Source organism: Podarcis tiliguerta (assembly GCF_965153285.1).
Source record: "Podarcis tiliguerta genome assembly, chromosome: 5".
Taxonomy (NCBI): Eukaryota; Metazoa; Chordata; class Lepidosauria; order Squamata; family Lacertidae; genus Podarcis; species Podarcis tiliguerta.
The window spans coordinates 28,399,824-28,419,786 of record NC_139538.1 but is presented as its reverse complement, the minus strand read 5'-3'; the positions used below and the strand labels follow the sequence as shown (position 1 = coordinate 28,419,786).

At 40.5% G+C, this 19,963-nt stretch overlaps 1 protein-coding gene across 7 annotated transcripts in view; it reads right to left on the bottom strand.

The window, feature by feature from the left end:
* COL4A4 (collagen type IV alpha 4 chain) overlaps positions 1–19,963 on the bottom strand; it is a 72,573-nt gene that overhangs the window by 34,369 nt on the left and 18,241 nt on the right. For all 7 annotated transcript variants that reach the window (XR_014511854.1, XM_083442562.1, XM_083442557.1 and 4 more), the window contains 15 exons: positions 14,883–15,017; positions 14,648–14,692; positions 14,017–14,133; positions 13,094–13,162; positions 12,108–12,143; positions 11,050–11,112; positions 8,942–8,977; positions 8,682–8,723; positions 7,805–7,885; positions 6,857–6,910; positions 5,409–5,468; positions 3,436–3,480; positions 2,974–3,027; positions 2,701–2,770; positions 2,494–2,598 (listed from right to left, as the gene is read on the bottom strand). Coding sequence is in view for 6 of the 7 variants with exons in the window: in XM_083442562.1 (XP_083298688.1) it covers positions 2,494–2,598; positions 2,701–2,770; positions 2,974–3,027; positions 3,436–3,480; positions 5,409–5,468; positions 6,857–6,910; positions 7,805–7,885; positions 8,682–8,723; positions 8,942–8,977; positions 11,050–11,112; positions 12,108–12,143; positions 13,094–13,162; positions 14,017–14,133; positions 14,648–14,692; positions 14,883–15,017 (1,012 nt within the window). In the remaining variant the exon portion in view is untranslated. The remainder of the gene's footprint in view (positions 1–2,493; positions 2,599–2,700; positions 2,771–2,973; positions 3,028–3,435; positions 3,481–5,408; positions 5,469–6,856; positions 6,911–7,804; positions 7,886–8,681; positions 8,724–8,941; positions 8,978–11,049; positions 11,113–12,107; positions 12,144–13,093; positions 13,163–14,016; positions 14,134–14,647; positions 14,693–14,882; positions 15,018–19,963) is intronic.

Sequence of the window (19,963 nt, the reverse complement as noted above, 5' to 3'; positions counted from 1 at the left end):
CAGGATAATGGATTCCTTATGTTTTAAACTAATATTTCCTTCTGATAGTCTGGCATGGCTTGAAAGGGAAGCTCAATTGATCTCCAAATTCCTGTTCAAGTGATTTCCGCAACCGTAGCAATTATCTTCAAACTATTTGTTCTAAAGCACACAAGAAAACTGAGCTGCAAATCACAGGTTTTGGCGTTTCATTCTTTTCTTTTTCTTAATAGTTGTAAAACAGCACAAAACAGTCTTACCAGTTTGGATTACAAGACTGGCACATGCTCTGGAAACAATAGGTTGGCATTGCGTCTCGGAGTATTTCTTGCCCTAGGAATTCTGGGTTGACCTTAAGTTCCCATTGAAATCAATGGCCCTCAAGTTAAGACATGGCAGTTTTGTCCCACTGATTTAACAAGAAACTGCATTAGACCAAAGGCCCACCTAGTCCTGGGTTCTGTTCCCACAGCTGCCTATCAGATTTCTACTGGAAGACTACAAGCAGAATATGAGTGCAATTGCACTCTGCTGTTCATGTTCTCTAGCAACTAGTATTCAGAGGCAGCATGCAACTCACCAGGGTTTCAGTTAGCAAGCCTCTGTCAGCTGTACTTTGAAACGCCAAGAATTGAACCTGGGACTTTCTGAATTAAAGACAAATGTTCTACCACTGAACTTTAATTCAAAGCAGTGAACTCCCAGGTAAATGTGTGCAGGATGCAATCCTACATACACTTACCTGGAAGTATGCCCCACTGAACAAAATGGAATGTATTTTTGACTGGATTTGCATAGGATTTCACTGGGAACGGAAAAAAGGCTCATTTCCCATTTACTGCCTGCCTAACTTCAGCAAGCAAAGGAACCGAAATAAAAGTATTGCCAGATGGTCTTAAAGCATTGGCAGGTTCAGCATATGTGAACAAAGCGTTAAGTCCTCTTATTAGTAGCATTTGTATCCATAGTTATCATAAAAGCAGAGAGAGGTTCGTATTCTTTATGTCCCCATGTTCAAAGCTAGCTGCAAACTATAAATTCAGTAGGAAACTTAAAGATAAATGTAGCTGAAGAGTAATCTTTAACAGTTCTATCAATTCATCAGTCACATGGAGTTCTCCTTTCAGTAATTGTTTTATTTAGAAAAAGTGGAGAAAAGAAGAAGCTTCAATCTGTTTAAAGATGGCCTCTAAACACTGCCCCCCCCAATGGACTGAGGAAAGCCTTTTGTTTGAAAGATCATGCTCCAAATTGTTGAGGTGATTCTTTTGATCAACATACCTACATCTACTATACAGCATTATAAATTACACCACATATTTTGGAAAGTTGTTTGTTTGTTTACTTGGCATCCAGGCACCTCTTAAGATGCCATCACCAAATCTGGCATGATTGTTCCTAAAATTGAGGAATGGATTTTTGTCTATATTTGGAAACTGTTTTGAATCAAAATGGCCATTCCAAATTGCACTGATCAGGACACCTCTGAAGACGTCATCACAGATTTTTGCAGGATGGCTCCTAAGATCAAGGAGCAGGTTTTTGTCTAAGATTGGGTGCCAGGATTGGGCCTTTCAAAAGGGAACTGTTTTTAACCAAATTTTGGCAGGATTGCATATTATAGAATCATAGAATCATAGAGTTGGAAGAGACCACAAGGGCCATCGAGTCCAACCCCCTGCCAAGCAGGAAACACCATCAGAGCACTCCTGACATATGGTTGTCAAACCTCTGCTTAAAGACCTCCAAAGAAGGAGACTCCACCACACTCCTTAGCAGCAAATTCCACTGTCGAACAGCTCTTACTGTCAGGAAGTTCTTCCTAATGTTTAGGTGGAATCTTCTTTCTTGTAGTTTGGATCCATTGCTCCGTGTCCGCTTCTCTGGAGCAGCAGAAAACAACCTTTCTCCCTCCTCTATATGACATCCTTTTATATATTTGAACATATATATTTATATATTTGAACATCATAGTTTACCCAACAGTGTTAGAATGATTAAGAAACTAAAAAAAGAAAATCAATTTAAAGATCTTATTATGTTTTGGTTTCTTAGAATATCTGAGCAGCACTGGTGTTGTCTAACATGGACCACCTGGGGGTGTTACCACCTGGAATAACTACACAAACCTGAGGAAGCACAGTGGGCAGCGATTTGCCACACCTTTGTTCAATTCCTAGCCCACCCCTCCTTTTTTCAACAATCTTATTAAGGCAATGAAATCCTTATAAAGGCTAAATGTTCAACCTGAGCGAATACCTTGAACAATCAAGATGCTTTAACACATTTGCTGCTCATATGATTATTTAAAACCTGCCAACTCACTACATCTAAAAAAAATCACAAAAAATTCTGTATAAACTCTTAAATGCTTAGAAATGCACAGACATAACTATGAAAAGGCTGCTACAGACGATTTTTATCCTGGGATGTGTCAGCATAACCTTTATGGAAAGAAGTGAAAGATGGTGATAGAACTTTCTTTTACCCTAAACATAAAAAAAGGTTTCTTACTGGCTCCATCTTCCCCTTGCCTGCCAAAAGCACCAGGAGGGCCCATCAACCCATCTGCCCCCACATCTCCAGGAGGTCCAGGGTCTCCAGGGTCTCCTTGAAGACCTGTAGGAGATCATTGGAAAATGTGGTGGTTGTTGTTAACATAATTGTATGTTACCATGAATTGTATTAAATGTGCATTGAATTGTTTAATATTAGGTAAACCTTTTATTCCAGGGCGTGGTATTCCTCGAGGTCCTGGTGGACCTGGCAGCCCACTGTCTCCTGGGTCCCCCTGTAAGAATTTTCAGGTTTATTGCAATGTAACAACATTGTACCTATAGAAGCCCAAGGGAAGCAATTAACTGTGATAGTGAAAGGTAAAGGAATGAATTAAAATAACCCCTCTGCTCTGCTACAGAACGGTATAAATTCCATGTAAGCTTGATACAGTATAAACACAGATATATAAAGAACCTTCTGCATTTGAGACCTGACCTTAATTCCTGGAAGCCCATCCTCTCCAGGAAATCCAGCCATTCCAGTTTCACCCTGAAATAAACAATATTCGTTTGTCCCTTAAGAACGCTTATCGTGCAAATAGATTACACTGTAATTAATGGGACTTAATGGGGATAACTGTGTAAGACATTATCCCAAATTGGTTAATCTGTGACAATTCATGCACTTCAAGTTAAGTTTCGTTGACAAGGTTTGCTAGCTCAGAGCCAAACGACCACCATTACGCAGACTCTCAAAAACAGGTCTGAAATTGTGGGGGTTTAGCAGGTAAAAGAAATTCCAAACATTTAAAAAATGTTTTTAAAATACACCAGCACTGATTTATGTTACAAAATAAGGGAAGGTGTGTGTGTGCTATGGATATGGACGCTATAATTAGGTTTATTTTATTAGTAAATTATAGACATTGTTTATGTTTTATTTATAAATATATGCTACCTTGCTTCCTGGAATTCCTGATGATCCATAAGAACCTGGACTCCCCTATGGAAAAGGACAAAGACAAAAAGTTATAATATTAGGTATTTTTAACACCCTGATTATGATGAACACATTGGGTTAGACCAAGGGTAGCCAATGTGGTGCCCTCCAGATATTATGAACTACAACTCCCATCATCCCTGACCATTAGCCACCTTGACTGAGGCTGATGGGAGTTGTGGCCCACAACAGCTGGAGGGCACCATGTTGGTTGCCCCAGAGTTACATAAATCCCTGCTGTATTTGCATAAGGTGCCTTTATCCAACTTTGGGCCAATTCTCCCCTCCCATAGTGATCCCCCCATTCTCCATCCCACAACATTTTGGGAGGTTGCAGTGGGGAAGAGTTGATGGGAAAATTCATTTCCACATGTTTTCTTCCACTAACAGTTCTCAGAACCCAACTCATTGGAAATAAATTCTATTGAACTCAGTATGCTGTATCTCAACATATTGGCCCTACTTCAGCAAAAGTTAATTGTATAAATACCTTGCAATGTTGCCTAGGCCATATCTGGCCATTCTCCCTCTCTCTCTAGTACACGTACACACACACACACCACTCTGTGAGGTTCAGAGCAAGATGAGCTAATAGGCCCTACCCAGTCCATCATGACCAGTGATGCCAACTTGAATAAAATATTGGGAAGGCCCAGGTAAGCCCCATCCTGCATAATTGATCACATGATGTGGTGCATGCACACCATTTGAATGGCAATGCCCATCAACTGGGGGGGGGGCATAATTTTTTTTTATTGGGGGGTGAAGGGTCATTGGCCCCTAGGAGTTGGCTCCTATGATCATGACCCCATCACAGCCTTTATTGTCTACTGGCAAGGGAAACCTCTGTAGCAGGGAGCTCCCTCTACTTTTGGAGGCTTCCAAGGAATCTAGAACTGTGGAAGATTACAGTTCTAGACCATGCTAATGGTAATCACCTGGAGGGGATGCCCAGATAGGGCTGTAATTAGAAGCAATATGAGAAACTAAATTAAACTTTTTTTTACTTCAAATATCTTCTTTTTATAGATCTTGCCCAAGATGTCTAATGGCAGAAAAGCATGTTAATGATAAATGGAATAATCTGCATCCAGTTAAAGACTTCATTAGATCATTTACAATAAAACAAAAATTAAACATTCACATGCCAAAGTCATTCAAAACCAAAGACAGTACTCCGAAAGCATCCCCACAATCCTGAGCTATATACTGAAATGTTGTATCTTGTGCAGCCCTGTGACAAAACCTCTTGAGACTAAGATCAAAAAGCCAAACTCCCATTAATAAAAGGCTGCAGTTAATAATATAATACAAACAAAATGACTTTGAGGTTCAGAGTCTCCTTTATATATTCAGATTTAATTACTCCAGGATATGTGGTCTTAGGATGTCAAAATCAGTCATAAGCCACAGTCTAGTTCCATGTGCCTAGCGAAGTTCAAATGTGTGCTTCTTGAACAACGCCTGCACACACACAGACTCCAAATAGCAAACAATGTTTAGTGGTTTGATTTAAACATCAGGGCCATCTTGCTCAATCAAAACAGTCCCACTAGATAAGCATAGATCAGCTGGCATTCCTACAGCAGGTTTGCAATAACAATTCTTTAAAAGCAACAAAAGCTTCAACAGAATCTTCTCAAAACTGATACAGACTATAATAATAAAAATTAAATATTGCATTGGTAGTATGAAAGTTCTTGTATAGTTAAATTGCCTTTCTAGTATTTATAAGCCAGGAACAGCCAACATGGTGCCCCTCTGGGTGTTGATGAATTACAGTTTCAATTATCTCCAACCATTGTCTATGCTAGTTGGAGCTCATGGGAGCTTCTGTCCAGTAAACTTCTGGAAGGCATCACACTGGCAACCACTACTTAAAAGCCATGTATAAACGGTAACTATATTGGCTTATTCTGAAACTTCCTCACCCGCAATCCAGGAAAGCCAGGAATCCCCCTTTCACCCTTCTCTCCAATTCCAAGTGAACCCTGTTTTTATGCAAAACAAAAAACAGTCAAATTACTTCAAATAAGAAACACAAATTCTATTACACAGTTCACTTGTTTGGGGTTCACCTATATAGATCTGGGACTGGGGGGTGTGTGTGGACCATGCTATGCAGGGCTTTTTTCCAGCAGGAACTCACCAGAACTCAGTTCTAGCACCTCTCAGGTGGACGCCATTGCCATTATAAGAGAGCAAGGAAGGTGTTCATGGTGAGTTCCAACACCTCTTTTTTGGAAGTTCTTCAGTTGCTGTATTCAGGGCGAGGGACAAATTTGCCCTTCAGGCTAACTGGGCTTATCTGAAGCTTTTGCCCATCTTATAGCAATTGTCACAACTTACTGGATTATAAGGCATTGGGTTGGATCCTTAATCTAAGCAAGCAGTGACCACTCCACGGTCTCAGGGTAGCCCCTTAACAGGAGCCTCGGGGAGGTGCTTCTTGTCCAGATGCCCAGCTCAGGGATTGATGGGCCATAGCACCTCAAATTGTGAACCTACAGGTTACCTGGATATGATGCACATCATAGTGCAACCCTTAAACTTGGTAAAACCTGCCAGTCATCAATCAGATGTTGGGCTGGTTGATTCACAACCAATACCGATGCCAAAACAGACTGACCTCTGTTCTCAATAAAGCTGTGGTATGTTTAAACCCCAATGCTGCTGTCCTGTGTCTTATTGCAATTAATGTTCTACATGGTGCCCTCCCTGCCCGTGGCTCCACTGGGCCTGCAAATAAACATCCAGTGAAGATAGTGGTGCAAAGAACAGCTCATCCAGAGTTCAACCAGCAATAGCTTCACAGCCTGGGAATGACAGGGATGGAGGACAAAACTGGACAAGATGCCATTCATCAGAAATTGCATGAGTCGTGTTTTGTCTAGTTTGGCCCTGCAGTCAGTTGCTGCATTCCAGCTCAGGAAAAAGGCCTGCAGGAAATACCATAGTGCAGTGGTAGAAAAACTGCTTTGCATAAAGGAAGTCCTAGGGCTAGGAAGTCTTCCCTGCCTGAAACCATGGAGAGCTGTTGCCAGTCAGTTTACACCAGGTATCAGGAACCTTTGGCTCTCCAGATGTTGCTGAAATGCAATTCCCATCATTCCTTGGCCATGCTTGCTTGGAATGATGAAATTTGTAGTTCAGCAACATTGGGAAGAGCAAAGGTTTCCCACACCTGATGCATACAATACTGAGCTAGGGTGGACCAATGATCTGGCTTGTTATAATATGTTCCAATAAACTGATAAAGAGGAAATCCACTGCTAGCTTGGAAAAAAAAAACCCAAACACTTCCAAGCATTTTTAGTAAGTTCTGGGATAAAATATCTATGAAATCAGTTCATGAATTTAAAAAAGTAATGTCACTTACTTTGCGGCCAGGCAATCCTTTGGCACCTATAGTTCCAGGCATTCCTTTTACACCCTGAGTATTAAAACATTTAATTTAAAATATGTTGCTTATTATGATGATTTATTAAATTTGTATACCTCCCTATACCCCTAGATCTCAGGGTGGTTCACAACATAAAACCACAATATTAAAAACACGAAATGCATAATAAAAACAAAAACAGACAACCCAATAATTCCCCTTCCACAACACATATTATTTATTAAATTTGCTTATTGTGGCTCAGGGGTCGGGAACCTGTGGTCCTCCAGATGTTGCTGGACTCCCAGCTCCCATCAGCCCCAGCTCTGCACAGCCAGTGTTCACAAACATCTTGGAGGACCACTTGATCACACCGCTTCTTTCCGCAACTTCATTAACCATGAGTTAAATCAGTCAAGGAAGCCCCATAATTCATACAGGCTTTTTTTACAATTGCAAATTAGCATGATGCTAGCAACAGCCTTGATAAAAGTGGGCATAGTATATGAACACCATTGCAGTGTGGCCAAGTGATATGCAGCATACCAGGACAAATTTGCTTTACAGTGGTACCTCTGGTTACGAACAGAATCCGTTCCGGAGGTCTGTTCATAACCGGAAACCACTCGTAACATAAGGCGCACTTTTGCTAATGGCGCCTCTTGCTGCGTGTGCGCCTCTGGCGCACGATTTCTGCTCACATCCTGGGGCAAAGTTCACAACCAGGAGCGGCAGAGATACCACTGTACTTCTTTTGCTCAGGATACTGCTGTGGTGCTTGCCTTTCCATAGTCTAACACAAATGTATCCACCTCTAGGATTAGGGTTTTAAGCTGTGACCCTAAGCATAAAAAATGAGCATAGATTTCACTGAAATTTCCTGGGTACTTTAAAAAGAAGAAATGGATACATAACAATTGCAAAAGCACTGTATAATTTGCATACCTTTTCTCCCTTTAACAGTTGAGAATCAGGAGGTCCAACTAATAAAGGCTGCCCTGCAGAGCCAGGAGGTCCAACATCACCCTAAAAATGCATTGAAATAGTAAGCAGGGTGAATAACATTGTGGAGTTAGTTGCAGAGGGCTCATTCTATGTTTGAACAGCCTAGCACTGATCTGTGTTAACTGAGTTTCATGCCACTGCTCTATCTACAGTGGTACCTTGGTTCTCAAACTTAATCTGTTCTGGAAGTCTGTTCCAAAACCAAAATGTTCCAAAACCAAGGTGCACTTTCCCATAGAAAGTAATGCAAAATGGATTAATCTGTTCCAGACTTTTAAAAGCAATCCCTAAAACAGCAATTTAACATGAATTTTACTATCTAACAATGCCATTGATCTGTAAAATGAAAGCAATAAACAATGTACTGCAGTCACACAATCAATCAATCAATCAATCAGTAGCTGAACTGGGTTCCACACAGTCACAAAAACATAAAATAAATAGCAAAAACAGACAGACCTCAGCATAACACTCAAAACGAAAGGGTGGCACTCAAAATGGAACCCATTCAGCTTCTGAACAAAGTTCGCAAACCACTGTATGCTTCTTCACATATGAGAGTATACAGCTGATAGTGTTATTTTATCCACTTAGGGCTGATGGGAATTGCAATCAAAAGCATCTGAAGGATTGGTGAAGGCTGCTCTAGAAATTCCCAGAACTCAAATTATGTATGAAACCACAAAAGATCTTTTTTCCCCCTTCACAGGAAACTTAATAAACCCATGAACGTGAAGCCTATTCACTTTCTTCAGCTATCTCTTACTATGATTACACTTTTCAGGCAGCTATTCCTAGAGACAGCTTATTTGCTTACCGGCTCCCCTTTCTGTCCTTCCACGCCAATTCCTGGATTTCCCTAATGAATTGTTAATTTTTAAGCAGAAGGGGGAGAGAGAGAAAGACTTTTTAAAAGATGCAGAAATCAATGCCAGTTTATCATTAGATTGGGTGGCTAAAGTTTGGAACTTAAAGCAAGTTGCTTTATAAAAACCTATAACAGAGTGAAACAAAAGAAAACACCAGTGTGATAAATGCTGTATAAACTTTAACATGGGAGAAAAAAATGCCTCTTACCTGCTCACCTGGCAAACCAGGAAGACCTGTAGTACCCTTTGGGAGGAGGAACAGGGAATGAGTAGTTATGTACAAGTACAGGAATTCAACCTGAGAAATATATACAACAGCAATACCATAGGGGCAGGGATGGGGAACCTGTGGCCCATCTAGATGTTGCTGGATTTCAACTCCCATCAGCCCAAGCCAGCATGGGCAATTATCAGCTGTGATGGAAGGCCACAGATCCCACATATTTACCTACTGTCTTCTGTTCTTTTTAACATTTCCCACCAAACATTTTCACTGCCACGCAAAGCTTTGTAGAGTTTCTGTACATATAACCCTACAGCCTACTGTGACCAGTGAACTTTTCTGTGAGCTTGTGGTGGGGGAGGTTTTTCTTTCATTTCCTCCTCACCCTTTGGTGGAGAGTGGTGTGAAGGAGAAAACTTGTGACATCTCCCAAACTGTGAAACAGCTGGAGTTTGTTCAAGTTGGGGTGAAAGACTAGCAGAGACTGTGAAACAGCTGGAGTTTGTTCAAGTTGGGGTGAAAGACTAGCAGAGACTGTGAAACAGCTGGAGTTTGTTCAAGTTGGGGTGAAAGACTAGCAACGAGACATCTGGGATTGGTGAATTAGTAAAGGTGTTTTTTTTAATAGTTGGATTTATGTTTTTAATGGATTAGCATGTCTGTAAAGTAGGATACAAAATGATGGGACAGTGGCTGGGATGAAGGCACCCGCAAAACATCTTTTTGAATTACTATTTGCGCTGCTAACTTGGAAAACAGAGAGCTAATAATTATCCATTTAAGATCGTATCCATCATGAGTAGACTGCACAAGCCATGCCCTAATCAGCTGGTGCATACATTCTCTTATGGGGGAAAGTGATTGCTTACCCCTATTTTTCTTATATAGCACCATGGTGAATCTTTAGTTAAGTTGCTGGTCACTTTTGTTGCTCAGTGTTTACAAGTTTGGCGTTAAGAGTATTTTTCAGTTGAAGAAATTAGATAATGAGCATTACATATCTGCAAATGTGAATTCATGAATGTGTATGAACTTGAGCAGACTAACAATACAATTTCCCATTTATATCTGTGTATAATGCATGAATTTTGTGTATAATACACAAAATTCACATTGGTGATGAACTAATAGATAAACAGACAGAAGGCTAACCCATCCTAGCACACTTACAGTGAAGGGGTGAAATAAAAATGTCAGCATTAGATGGGCAGATTTTCTGATGGAGGGAGGCACTGAGGGAGAGACTGGAAAAGTGGAGTTCTTTAATCTCAAAGGGCCTGTGGAGTATGCCTTGGAACATCTTTTGGACTACAACTTTGAATATGGAGTATGGGCAAATTTGCTGAGATGGGATCAAGGAGTTGCTAAGAAGGAAGCCCTTTGGGACTTAATTTTTGGCACTAAAAGAAACTTGCAGACAGGACACGGAGAAGAGTTAAGAGCCTCGGATAGAAGAGCACCAGGTTGATGAGCTATACGGAACTGATAGAAAACACTGACAAAATCCGAGACCAGGGAGAAGAGACGGTGGAAGAAGATTGGAAATTTTTTAAAATATTATTTAGAGTAATATAGTATAATTAAGGAATATTGGGAGATGGTGGAATGAACTTATATGACTTTAGTAGAAATATGATAAGGATTTAAGACTTAAGATTTTAGGATTTAAGGATTTAAGATTTAAGGTTTTTTTATTTTTTAGATTGAAGTATAGATAAATTTTAAGATTTTGATGGGAAGATAAGGTTAAAATGGATTAAGATAATTAAACGATAGTAAGCAGTGAAAGATGGAAAGAATTTGCTGACTTAATTATTAACTGGAATACAAAAAAGGGAGGTGGGAGGAGGTTGAGGAAATAAGTCATTGAAGGATAGAGTTGTGAAAAATGGAAGTGTTTTTAAATGTTTTTGTTTTTTCTCTAGTGGGGTGGAGGTGTTGTTTTATTTTTTGCTTTTTTGATGTATTTTTTAATTTTTTTTAATTTTTTCTCTCTTTTATATATATACTGTGTTTTTTGTTTTCCTTCTGTAATTATAAAACTTTTAAGAAATATCATTTTTTTAAAAAAAATAAAAATGTCAGCATTGTACCTGTATGCCTGGTTGGCCTGGAAATCCAGGTGGACCTCTGGGCCCCCTTTCTCCTCTGGGACCCTGGGAAGAGATGACACAATGTTCTTTTTAAAAACATAACAGCAGCATTCTGTTTTCCATCAAAAGAAAATGTTTGATGTTTCATGTAGCAGCTTCAGTATTCTCATCCAGCTACTAACACCCTTCACCATTTGAACTTGGCCCACTGCCCGTAGGCAATATTCCAGTCAAACACCATCACCAGCCAGCTACTTGATTTTCATTAAGAGTAATGATCTACAAGGATTCATGGGTTACACTGTGTACAAGCTAACTATGCATTAATGCAGATAAATCAAAAAATAAACCAGGAATGATAAGTCTAAGGCTATGAAGGCAACGGAAGCAACAGATCCATCTTGAGGTGGATGCAAAAGAATGAAAAACAGTTTTAATTAATCTTAAAAATAGAAGGGGCCTTAATTATCATAGGCTCTCAACCCACACAGCGGCCATATTGAGCTGGAAATACACAGCAACATTGTGTTGCAGCTCCGCACTTGTTTATTGTTATCGAGATTTCTCAACTTCTTGTCAAGTCCACTGTGTCAGGGGTGGCTTATGTTACAATTCATGTATGGACGCTGTTGGAAGTAGTTCCTCACAGAATAACTGTTCTACATGGCAACTGGAACATGTAAAGCAGATCATCACACAAGGATTGCTCAGATGATAGAGCATGATACTCTTAATCTCACGTTGGGCAAAAGATTCCTGCACTGCAGCGGGTTGGAAATAAGATGACCCTGGTGCTCCATTCCAACTCTATAATTCTATGAGTCTATATGCCACCACTAGACACTGCTGAAGGCGTCTGTCAGTGGTACAGACACACAACGGCAGTGATCTTTGTTCTGAGTTGCTATATATGTTAATGCAACTGCAGAGAGCAGCTACTGACTTCAAGGCAGACGGAAAGGATTTCATAGCTACCCACAAGGTATAGCAGTAAAATTTCAATGATATGGACTGTATTGCTCCAAATCAAACATAAACAAATTAATGAAGGGACTTACAGGCATGCCACGGGATCCGGGATCCCCTCTTTCTCCCTGTAACCATAACCACTTTGTTAGATCACACACCTCTTTGTAGTAGCTATCCACATTACCATAGCATCATGAATTACATTACAATATAAAAAGGAAGCAATGCAGACAATCTAAGATAAGATAGTGAACATTAAGATATCACTTATCCAGGGAATAGACAATAAATGGACTATGCACAACAAATCATTTTGCTAAATAAATACATGTTAATACATGTATTAAAACAAGTTTGAATATCCAGTCCCATATACGTTCAGTCAAAAGTTAAGTTGTACTTATTTCTGTGGGCCTCACTTTCAAATTGGCATACATGGAATTTCACCCTAAAACAAACCACATCAGTAAACAGGGAAAACATGTTTCAGAAAAGAAAATGGCAAAGCAGGACTTTCTTATCTTTGTCCATTACACGTTTCGATGAACAATCCTTCAGTGAGGCAACCGAAAGGCCTCTGATTGTGTATATTTTCATCATTTTTAAACCCATAATAAATTCCATAATTATGTAATGCATTCTTGCTAGAAGTGTCTGGAATATGCAGACATTGTTCCCCAGACAACCTGGACATAGTTCCTTCTCTATTATAGCATTCACCTGTATTATGTGCATTATCTACTTTCAAAATTTCTGAACAGTTATAATTACATGGAGTTATACCCAATGTTGTGCTGGTAGATGCAGCATGACATCCCCTTCCCCTCCTCCCTTCAACCCACAATCTGCTCCAGGAGGTCCTCCAACCATCCAGACCAGATGTTTGGGGAGGGCATTGGGCTACAAGATGGGGGAGGAGTCCCATTGCACAAGCAGGATGACACCAAAGGATGTCCCCTGTGAATTTTATATCCATGCCAATGAAAATTTTAATGTGCAAGCCACATGACATGTAAGTACTTTTCTAAAAGAATTGCAGTAAGACTTTGTCCAAATAATATCTCATTGCACTTACCGGAGGTCCTTTAATGAACTGAGAAACATACACCGAATTTCCTTTTTCTCCCTTTTGACCAGGAATACCCTATAAAAACAGGGTTTTTTATATAAAAAAAACCCTCAAATGAATTACAGAGTCGTTCTATGATTTGGCTTATGAAAACAAAGCAATGATATATGTTTAACAGTAGTCTTTGATTTGGACAATGCAAATATTTTATTTATTTATATTTGTTTATTGAAGTATTTCTGTACTGCCACATCATAAATATTGGGTTGGTTTATGATGTTAAAACATAAAACACCTACTAAAAATACAAATAGAAATACAGATCAAACATTAAAATAACTGGCTGCCCAAGAAAAGTTGAAACAACTGCGTAGGCTTTTCATTATTAAAAGAAGTCTTCAACAGATGAAAGAAAGTCGAAAATAGGAAAGCCTGTCCAATCTCTTTTTTATATATATAATATTTTTTATTAGTATTCACTTACAATAATCCAATAATAGCCTCATTATAACAATGCCAAATTATAACACAATTACTAATACCAATTATTTAGATGCCAGATTATATAATTTAGGTGTCCCCCCCCCCATGTGCTACAATTGATGGTTTGATGATTTACTTTATTTCTTGTTCCAAATCTTTTTAATATCAATTACACTGCAGTCAAAATAACAAGGCCTTATACAACAACTGCAACATTAACGACTTCTATTCATATTGACACATTAAAAGATTTATAATCCTGCCCAATCTCTGCTGGAATACTGGTGGCACCAAATGCCCAACTATGCAGCTAACAGTTTTCCTCTGGATTATCTCAGTGAGCAAGCTGGGTATGACCTGGTGATCCAGTTCAGGTAAGGTCCACCCGTTCCCCACTCAGGTTCTATACAATAGTTAGAACAAGGTCATAATAAACTTTCACTCACGAAGGAGCCTCTTGGGCCAATACGACCAGCCTCTCCGGGAAATCCTGGATCTCCCCTTGAGCCATTGCACCCATCCAAGCCAGGCTTACCTCTGGGTCCATCAGGTCCTGGTAACCCCTAGAACAGATTACATTAAAATGCAAATTCATATAAATGGGGCAGGGGAAGGATAATGATTTGACAAAAACACAAACCATGGTGACACATGCACCTTGTTTTTGACAACGTTTTTATGCTAAAACCACTCCTCAGTGAGATTTCAGTAGTTACCTGTTGCAATGTAAGTTGGAGCACCACAACCCTGAGAACTCGCCGTGCGAAACCCAATAGGAAGAAACATCAATAAAGTTAATATATCTAACACAGTTCAAATCATGTTCAAGTCATGATTTGCATAAGGGTTTTCATACTTGGTGTGAGCATCTTGTAAATTATATCTGTTAGCTTTGTAATCAAAGTCATGATTGGCTCTCCTCACAGATAGGAAGAATTTTGTGGTCCTTATATAGAAGGAACCCTTACGAACTTTCATTCAGCAAGATGTACAGAAAAGGACCAATAAAACCTTTAGTTCTGCAACAACACCATCCTACAGTCTTATAAAATAAATGAACACCTGTAGAATACTTACAGGTATACCGTCTAAACCTGAAAATCCTGGAACGCCAGTAGGACCCTGAAGAGATTAAATTGCAACAAATGTTAAATTATGCATTAATTTTAAAACTAATTTAACTTGAAGGAAAGATTTGCATAATACATATTCTTACACCATGTGAGAAAGAGAACTATTGAGGCTCACACTGTAATTGTTTTTATTTTGTTATCACAACATTAAATGCTCTTTGAGCATTATTATTACCTACCTGGCTTCCTCTTTGTCCACTTGGCCCAGGCAGACCAATATCACCCCTCTGGCCTTTTACTCCTGGCAAACCAATGGGTCCTATTAAACCCAAAGCCCCAATTGGGCCCTGGGGCCCCATCTGACCAGGTTGTCCCTGAAGGGAAAAAAAAGAATTCATATTCATCAGTCTTAAAAAAATATATATCCCAAGAAAGATATGGAAGAATATTCATTCTACATTTGTTCATGTATTATTTCAGCTTCTCCTTCTAAGATACCATGTAGTAATGAATATAGCATGCACACACAAAAGCACAGGATGAACATTGTTTTCAAAGTAGCCTTAAGCAGATTGTTCCAAGAGAATGCTCTCCTCCCTCTTCTTCCCTTGTGCACTCCCTAAATCTGTTGTGAGCCTTCCCCACCACAACCTTCCGAAGCAGATTTGGGAAGGGCACCGCCTCTGCAGAGGAAGAGGAGGAGAATCCAATTGCACTAGTGCAACTCTTTCGTTGAATGCTGCCCTTAGATATCTGAAGCCACAAATCTAGCCTTGATGAGAAATGCAATATGGCTTAAAATATAACCACTTGAGGGCAGCAAACCATTTCAGTTTATAAACTCCACTGCAGAAACCATATTTGCATATGCTCACAAATAGCAAACATTAATATACTTATTGCAGATGTGAACATATTACAGATGTGAAGTAAATACCCACTTCGCCTTTAGAGGATTGATGTAATCACAACTGCAGGACTACAAATAGGTGTGAAACCTGTGCACTCTTAGGAAATAAAATATTTCAAAAGGTGGATTATTATTATTTTTAAGTTGTCTTACCTATGGACAAACATTTTTACCATACTGGCCTAAATTACAATTTTAATAGAGTTTCAAACAGCTCTTCAGCACTATTAATATGGCTTAGGAGGGTTTCAGAAGTTAGGTTCATCCTGCAGGCTGCTAGTTGGCTATCCCTAATTTAGCTTGTCACCAGAAACGCACCAACTAATCCAGAATTCACAATGAGTTTGACAGCTGAGTGATTCAACTTTGGCCCACCATGCAAAGCCAGGGCATTGCTAGTCTTTCTTTCAGCTAAAAGACCGATTATGAGTGGAAGCTTTTGTTAAGACCAAGTTGATACCGCCCATAACAACCATTATCTGTGCCCATCTAATACGACTGCTGCAGCATTGAGTCTCAGGACAGCTGTCAAAATAAAGCAGATGAAGGAAGCCATGCTTAACGGGGAAATGACAAATTAGTTCAGTTAAAACAGACAGAATGCTATGCCCGGCATCTGCTAGCTGATCCAAATAAATTCCATTAAGTTGTTAATTCTCCTAGGTCAGGAATTCTCCCAATGCCAAGGCCAGGCAGTGTTATTTTAGCACATCCCGAACCTGACTGACTGTAGGAGGTTGAGTCTCAACCAAACAAAATATCTCAATTTAAAAGTGAGGGTTTTTATTTTTATTTTAAAAAAAAACATTAAAAACATTTTTTTTTAAAAAAAAAAGCAACATTGTAGGCAAAATAAATGTCAACTGCTTATTTTCTAGTACTGCAATTATGACAAAACTCTATGATTCTGTTGTCCCACATAGGAAGTTTTGTGACGTATTTCAACCAGAAATGAAGACCTTTCATAAGGCATACAGTGGTACCTCGGGTTAAGAACTTAATTCATTCCGGATGTCCGTTCTTAACCTGAAACTGTTCTTAACCTGAGGTACCACTTTAGCTAATGGGGCCTCCTGCTGCCACCGCGCTGCCGGAGCACGATTTCTGTTCTCATCCTGAACCAAAGTTCTTAACCCAAGGTACTATTTCTGGGTTAGCCGAGTCTGTAACCTGAAGCGTCTGTAACCTGAAGTGTCTGTAACCCAAGGTACCACTGTACTGCAATAGTTTTTATGAAGCAAAGTTCTTCTACTGGAATTGAGGTTTCTCGAATTTCAACAACTAATATTAAATATTACAACCTCCTTTTTGTTCAAGATCTTCAGGACTAGATCCACATTATGGTGGGCTCTGTTTACTACCTTACAAATATGACTGCAGCTTGGTGACTTCCAGAATCTTCTTTGCTGGCAGAGGGAAGAATGGGTTAAGGGTTATGCTAGGCTGGAGCACAACTTGGTGGGTGTGGCCAGTTGCCTTTTTAGCAGATGCCAGGCATAACAGTATTGCATATTGCCATGAGTCATTGGAACACCAAGACTCTTTGGAGTATTTGCTCAAGAGGATTATTATAAGGTCAGCAAGATACCAATGATCATTTTGAAATCTTTTTAGACAGTTTAAATAAGAATATACTGAGGATCTGGTAAGATCTCTTATCTTATTAAGGGCATGCCTATCCTGATACCTTACACGAGACAGTTGGGTACTTGCTTTGCGTAATTACCTTTTAATGGGATTGCTTTCTGAACTACTAGTTTGTAGTCAAGAGTTGAACCAGGAGCGTGAGAAGTTGCTATAGTGACCTGCTCTACAATAAAAAGAGATGCGTTGAATTTCCATGGGCCCCCCTTTTCCTGTTTAAATTTGCACAAGTTAGATGAGGGGAGGCCATTTGTCAACTAGCTAAGTAAATGGAAGGAAAATCGAAAGAGTTTATCTGCTTTCTAGCCAAATAACTAATTACAATTCAGACAGAACTATGCATAATTGCCCAAAGGCTGCCCTTTCAGGCTCCCAGGAACTGTGCAGTCCCAAACCCATAAGGCTTATCTCAGAGAAACTCTCATGCTTTAGAAGGAAGATGTGTGCAATACCTGAACTTGCATGAGCTGAAGTGTAGGTGGAGTTTCTTTATATATTGAATAAGTCTTCATCCGGCCTATATGACTATAGATGCACTTAGGGCAGAGATGTTACCAGCCAAATGCTGGGGGAAGATTTAGAACTCTCTAGACCAATGTTTAATTGCGAGTGTATTCTGCAACATGTTCTTAACACAATAGAGAGTGGCTCAGGAATTTGACAATACATTAGAACCCTAAAAAGAAGAGTGAGGTGCTGTTGTTTGTCAATAAGCCAATATTGAAAGTGAAGTTGTTAAAAAAAAAGAAGAAGAGTAATTCAGCATATGGAAATACTGAGCAGGATATTTTGCACCAACACTTGAGAATAGTCTTTTTCATTTTCCCAGATGTAATGGAATAAGTGCAGTACCTCCTAGCATCCAATTTACAGTGATTACTATCACAAGGTCCAGCTTCATAGTACAACAGTGTACGGTACTGCATTGTTAACAGTTGTGCTAAGTATTATATATGTTACACAAATGTATGTCTTAGCTGCATTTGTTCTCCATTGAAGTTTACCAGAGTATCTTTCTTGCCAGTGGGTGTCACTATTGCTTCACACTACACTAAGAAGAAGGAAAGATAATTTAGCCTACTACATCCAATTAAATGAAGAAACAGAATTTAAAACTTTTTCCGTGTGCATGATGTTGTGTCCAGCCCTGGTAAAAGCAGAGCTAGCAGTGGGTTGGAAAGATGCAGGTCTAGAGCAGAGGGTGTGGCTAAGCAGGGAGGGATTGATTATTAGCAGGATCACAATCCTAGAAAATCAGAGTGGTTGCCAACAAGTCTTTCAAGATAATCCCAGGGGAACTGAAGGAGGCAGTGGTGCGCCTGCTCTTAAAGAAAACATCATTAGATCCCTTAGATCTATCCAATTACCGCCCGGTTTCGAATCTTCCATTCCTGGGTAAGGTGATTGAGAGAGCGGTTGCTGAACAGCTTGGTAGGTTTCTGGATGAAACATTGGCTCTGGATCCATTCCAGTCTGGCTTCCGCGCTGGTCATGGGACTGAGATGGCTCTGGTCGCCCTAACAGATGATCTCTGTAGGCAGCTGGATCGTGGCGGGTCGGGGCTGCTGATTCTTCTAGACCTGAGCAGCCTTCGACATGGTCGATCACGAACTCCTGGACCACCGCCTTGCCGACGTGGGGATTCAGGGCACAGTCCTTCAATGGCTGCGCTCGTTTCTCTCTGGTCGGGGACAGAGGGTGGCGCTTGGGGGGAATTGTCATCGCGGCACTCCTTGGTGTGTGCAGTGCCTCAGGGTGCGATACTCTCCCCGATGCTTTTTAACATCTTTATGCGCCCCCTCACCCAGCTTGTCCGGAGTTTGGGGCTGGGTTGCCATCAGTATGCCGATGACACCCAACTCTATCTGTTGATGGATGGCCATCCTGACTCGGCCCCAGACACACTGACCAGATGTTTGGAAGCTGTGGCTGGATGGTTACGTGGGAGCCGGTTGAAGTTAAATCCTTCGAAGACAGAGGTCCTCTGGCTGGGACGGGACGATATGGGATTGAGGGGGCAACTCCCATCTCTTGCGGGGGTGCAATTAGTGTCCGTTAAGAGTTTGGGTGTAATCTTCGATACCTCCCTCTCTATGGAGGCGCAGATTACAGCTATAACAAAGGCGGCATTTTTTCATCTCCGCCAAGCTAAGCAGTTGGCCCCTTATCTCTCTCGCCCTGACCTAGCCACTGTGATCCACGCGACGGTCACCTCCAGACTGGATTATTGTAACTCGCTCTACGTGGGGCTGCCCTTGAGACTGACCCAGAAACTCCAGCGGGTGCAGAATGCCGCAGCAAGACTCCTTATGGGGTCTTCGCTGCGAGATCACATTCATCCGGTACTATACCAGCTGCACTGGCTCCCGGTGGAGTACAGGATCAGGTTTAAGGTGCTGGTTTTAACCTTTAAAGTCCTATACGGCCTAGGACCCTCGTACCTACGGGACTGCCTCTCCTGGTATGCCCCACAGAGGAACCTACGGTCTGCAAATAAAAACATCCTGAAGGTCCCAGGCCTCAGAGAGGTTAGGCTGGCCTCAACTAGAGCCAGGGCCTTCTTGGCTGCGGCTCCAATCTGGTGGAACACTCTGTCACAAGAGACTAGGGCCCTGTGGGACTTGACATCTTTCCACAGGGCCTGCAAGACAGAGTTGTTCCACCAGGCCTTTGGTCAGGGTGCAGCCTGACTCCCTCCTCTGGCAACCTGCACAGAATTTTTCTTAACGGTTGCCATTAATTTGATTTTAATTAATTTTTATAATG